This window comes from Sander vitreus, chromosome 5 (assembly GCF_031162955.1).
Source record: "Sander vitreus isolate 19-12246 chromosome 5, sanVit1, whole genome shotgun sequence".
Lineage (NCBI taxonomy): Eukaryota > Metazoa > Chordata > Actinopteri > Perciformes > Percidae > Sander > Sander vitreus.
Genome location: NC_135859.1, coordinates 17,854,068 through 17,859,067, shown reverse-complemented (window position 1 = coordinate 17,859,067; position 5,000 = coordinate 17,854,068). Strand labels below are relative to the sequence as shown.

Sequence of the window (5,000 nt, the reverse complement as noted above, 5' to 3'; positions counted from 1 at the left end):
GAAGGAGAAGCCAATGACAAAGAGTAAGAAGGAATAAGGAGTAGTAAAACATGTTAAAGCGCTGTATGTTGGATTTGATTGTATGGACTTTATACAGCCAACTAGTCAGACAGCTTGACAGTCAGTCAGCCAAGAAAAGCTTGGCTAACTTCCAGTCTGAGGGTCCTCTTCAAAGGACCTTTCCTGGACCAAAATCTTTGAGGGATTATCTGAAGACAAACACACACACACAGAATCTGAAATGGTTTAGTAAGAAGTAAAAGTGGTCCAATAGCATTTAGTAGACAGGACAGTATGTGCTCAAGTAAATTAGAATGACATTTAGATCTATGATGTTCTACTGTAAGTGTACGAAGCCAGAGGGGAAACTGTAAAGAGTGTGTGTGTGTGTGTGTGTGTGTGTGTGTGTGTGTGTGTGTGTGTGTGTGTGTGTGTCCTTCTGTAGCATCGGCACGGGGAATGTAGCAAGACACTGCCAGACAAGCTAGCTCACAGTGGACAACTCTCACTGTCCATCCCAGTGGATCATGGGAGTGATTTGGTCAATTTGGGTTAAATCAGGCCACACCACTGGACCCACAAGCACACACAAACAAGGCCAAGTTGGTGCCAAACAGCACCAGCTGTATTCTTAACTGAAATTGTATATTGCATTAGCAAATTTCTACAAAATAAATAAAAAAATAAGCTCCAAATCAAAACATGGGCCGCATCCAGTGTAAATTAATGAGTTGAATTATCTAGGACATTGAGACGTACCTTAGCAAGTCTCTTTGGTTCATGTTACACATTTAAAGATGGAAAACAGAAATATTGTCCTAATTTCAATTAAGCACAATACACAATGCTACAACTCCAACATCAGTGAAGAAGGAAAAGGCATACTGGTCCTGCAGTAAAATTAGGCCATGGGAACTTGCGCTTCTTTTAAGAACTAATGTGCTTAGTGTGTGTGCTTAGTGTGTGCGTTTTCCAACAGCAATTGTTATATGCAAGTCTACCACAGACACTTCAATCCTCACAATCTTTCGGTCATAGTTCTCTCCACTGCTGTAGGTGGTGGTCAGTGTGGACGAGCATTCCTCCAGGTACCATGGCTTGCGTCCGCTCTCAGCTGTGCTGGAAATGGAGATGGTGTAGATAGAGTTGGTGTAGCCGTCGCAGGAGCAATGGTCTCTGCTGCGCCCGCCGTTGCCTGAAGCCCACACGAAGATGGAGCCACGCCCCTTCCTCCCCTGACAGGAAAAGATGCAAATATTTGTCTTAGTAGTAATTACTAGTAATTACTCCTTACCAGACTTTGTTTTGGTTTCATTTTTTAAATGTACTTTCAATGTTTGTCAGAAGGCAGAGTAACAGGTTCTGTGTTCAGTTTCCAGAAACCACTGTATAAAGAAGAAAAGATCAGCAACACCAGCACGGGGAGAGAGCCAGAAAAGATCAGAGACGATGCAAGTCCTCAGCGTCCAGAGTGTCTGGCAACAGATCTGATAAGATTTGATCCAAGTTCAGTAATCATAATGTTTCAACTGGGCAAAATATAGTAGGTATTTTTTTTCCCTTGAAAAGTGCCATGCTGTGTTATTGAGGGGTTTTTTCATGTTGGACTGAGAAAAATTTCTATTTCTCCGTGACACAGCAGCAGAAGAGACAAGTTCAATTACTGCCCAACATACTTTATATATTACTAGACCCAATATTATCATATTAATTAGTAATATGTCATATAGGACATTGCTGTTTGTTTTTGTGAATAGTACTTTTTATTGCAGCATGTCTGATGCTAAACCTTATTATTATTTATTTATTTTTCCATTGGTTTTCAGCCAGGAAGATTGTTTGCACATTTTATTGAAATGTGTTGAAAATAATTAAATCATGTCTTTATATGTTTTACTTATTTTCTTAAATTCTTGAATGCAATAGCTGCATCATCTTATTAATCTCTACCTACTTACTCTTAGGGTATTTTCTAATCTTTGACTCCTATTTATTTGTTAATCTTTAATCATGTTATTGTTGCCATGTAGCTGCTTACTCTGTTTTTTTATTAAATATTTTCATTTTGTTACATCCTTGCAGGTGGGACGTTGTGTTTACTTGGTTCTATTTTGTTTCATTATTTTTGTCAGTTCAGTAAAAATCAGTACAGTGTCTGTTTCGCTCAATTATGTTAAATAAGTTACGGTTTGAAAATGTAACCTAAACAATGGTAGTATTTGTACTTGCATCAAAAGCCTACAAAAAGCCAACATTAGAGTTGACTTGATTGTACACAAATATAAAAGGAGGCAAAGCAATAAAGCCACACAAAAAATGTATGTAAAGACAAGAGCTGTTTTAACATATAGTGACTTACTTACTTATTTTGTACAGCAAATAAGACTACAGAGATTTTACAATATTGTATGTGCATGTTTTGGATGAACATTGCACACATATGGACATTTGTTATAACTGAGGCTGTTTACATGTGCAGCCAGGCAGCTTTTATAGTTTAGTTACAGTTTAATATTCTAAGTTTCTAAAAAAAAAAAAAGGTTACACAATATATAACAAAACTCATCCCAGAGCTCAGAGTGAGCTTCACATTGACTCAAAGTGTGAATAGACACTAATTCATTTACTAACAGAGTATTCAGTCTCAATTATTTTTTATTGGAAACCTTCTCAAGCCAAATGCCTTTTTCAATTAGACATTGTACATCCAAAATTGGCAGAGTTAAACCCAGGGATGGTGGAGACACACTAAGCTAGTTACAGTGTTGGTGATGACCGACCGAGTTGTGAAGGCAAAGTTCAGCCAGGAGTCAGCAAAAAAGGCATCTGACGAACTGACTGACACTGCGATACTGTTTGTCCAGACACACAATCAAACAACACTTGCCGCGCGCGCACACACACACACACGCACGCACGCACGCACGCACGCGAATGGAGTTCTTCAAAAGGGGGGCTTCTGTCAGGCAGGTGGAGCCCCTCAGAGTGAGAAGGGGTATCAGACAGGCGCAAACGCTAACAGATAAGAGCGATGAAGAGCACTATGAAAGAAAGGAGGGGACAAAGAATGAGAGGGAGAGGAAACAGTGAGTAAAGGGGACAAGGGTGAGAGAGGAGGATGAAGGAGAGGTGAGACATAGGCCTGTCATGATAACAAATTTTGCTGGACGATAAATTGTCCCAGAAATTATTGCGATAAACGATAATATTGTCGTTCTGAGACCATTTTCATCTAATATAATGATAATGGCATAATAATGCAGGAACACCTTTTCAAAGATCCATAAACTTTTATTTCTAAAGAATATTTAACAATGGAACTGGAAGACATTTTAAATATCCACAATAAATGAACAAAACAACCAAAAACAATAAATAAAATGGACTCTCAGTCTGTTAACAAAAAATGCACTTGAATAAAAACCAAACACAACCAAAAACAATAAATAAAATGGAAATTTTTCCGGCCGCGATAATTTCCAGTTAAAAATTATTGAGCTCATTTTTATTTATTATGCGATTAATTGATTTATTGCATATTGCGACAGGCCTAGTGAGGCACAATATAAAACTGATGGACAGCAGTCATCATCAATAGATTGAAAGAGAGCAAAGAAAAAAGGATTCAAAGAAATGCCAATTAATGACGGTTGTCAGACAATTCATCATTAACAACTTCAATGATCAAACAATGTCAATGATTTATTACTTTATCTAGCAAAACATATTTTGATGAACTTCACTGTTATGATTGAGAGCTATATACACACAGACAGGGTTAGCCTAATTAAAAACACTGTTGTTGTGCATTAGCAACATAGAGAAACAATTTCTCAGGTTTTTTTTCCACACATACAGCAAAACAAGCTGAGTCCAACCCTCTCAACAGCTGTCAATGGTATTTCTAACACCTCAGCTCTTTGTGATAAACTCTCTTCAGAGTGTCACATAGGTACATGTTACACTGACAAGCATGTCATCTCCACTCAGCTACACAAACCACACACATTACACTGACAAGCATGTCATTTCCACACACACACACACACAACATAAACATGCCCATCTCGTACCAGTTGGACAGATATCTCCCTCACCTCTGTCATCTTAAAAGGCCAGCCTGTCAGGAGCGGTGGGGACTCTCTTCTACTCACACTCCCCACCTGTCCATGTCTTTTTTCCTCTCTCTTTTCTCTTTTTTGTAACATGCCTCAGGCACTCCGCCTTTAAGACAAAGTTTTCAGTTTCTGTCTCACCTCCTCAAAGGTCTACATCTGCTTAACCAAGTGGCAGAAAGCTAGTAGTAGCAAACTTTGTGTTTGTGTGTGTGAGTGAGACATGACCAGTAAATGACTTCACCCCTCTTAACCTCTGTTACAGCTTTTCCTCTCCACTCAGCCAACAACACAGCGGTAGCTTGTCTTTATGCAAAATGAGCTATGAATATGTAAATTAATATATGCTAATAGACCAGGGCTGCTCTCTAATGCCCAGAGGAGCTTCACAGATAGCCAGGGAGGACTTTGGACACAAGTATATGAATGTGGAATACTTTGGAACACACACATATCTGCTTAAAGTGTGTGTTTGTATCTTTTCTCACCATATAAATACCAATAGCAAAGACTTGGCTGAGCAATGAAGCACATTTGTACATTGATCTGTATGTAAATGTTTATGCATGTGTGCATGTGCCCACCATGCGGATGCCATTCTCGAAGGCCTGCCTGGCCAGAGATGCAGGTCCATCCACGGTCTTTCCATCGTCATCAGGTCCCCAGCTGGCACTGTAGATGTCGATGTGTTGCGGCTGGAGGCTTAGAGACTTGGCCTCCACCATATCTGTTACATCACCATCCAGCATTCGCACACCTAATACACAAACTAGTTTAATCTATGTCCTATGTATTTCCACAGAATTGGCTGTTTAACAATATACATAAACAGCCAGTCAAGTTGCTTAATGTCCTGTCATAATAACCATAAGAAATTAAACAGTC

At 39.1% G+C, this 5,000-nt stretch overlaps 1 protein-coding gene across 3 annotated transcripts in view; it reads right to left on the bottom strand.

Moving 5' to 3' along the window:
* The window catches only part of pcsk5b (proprotein convertase subtilisin/kexin type 5b), a 61,424-nt gene that overhangs the window by 28,417 nt on the left and 28,007 nt on the right, over window positions 1–5,000 (bottom strand). For all 3 annotated transcript variants that reach the window (XM_078250821.1, XM_078250822.1, XM_078250820.1), the window contains exons 7-8: window positions 4,700–4,872; window positions 1,023–1,235 (exon numbers count right to left, since the gene is read on the bottom strand). In XM_078250821.1, the coding sequence (XP_078106947.1) occupies window positions 1,023–1,235; window positions 4,700–4,872 (386 nt within the window). The remainder of the gene's footprint in view (window positions 1–1,022; window positions 1,236–4,699; window positions 4,873–5,000) is intronic.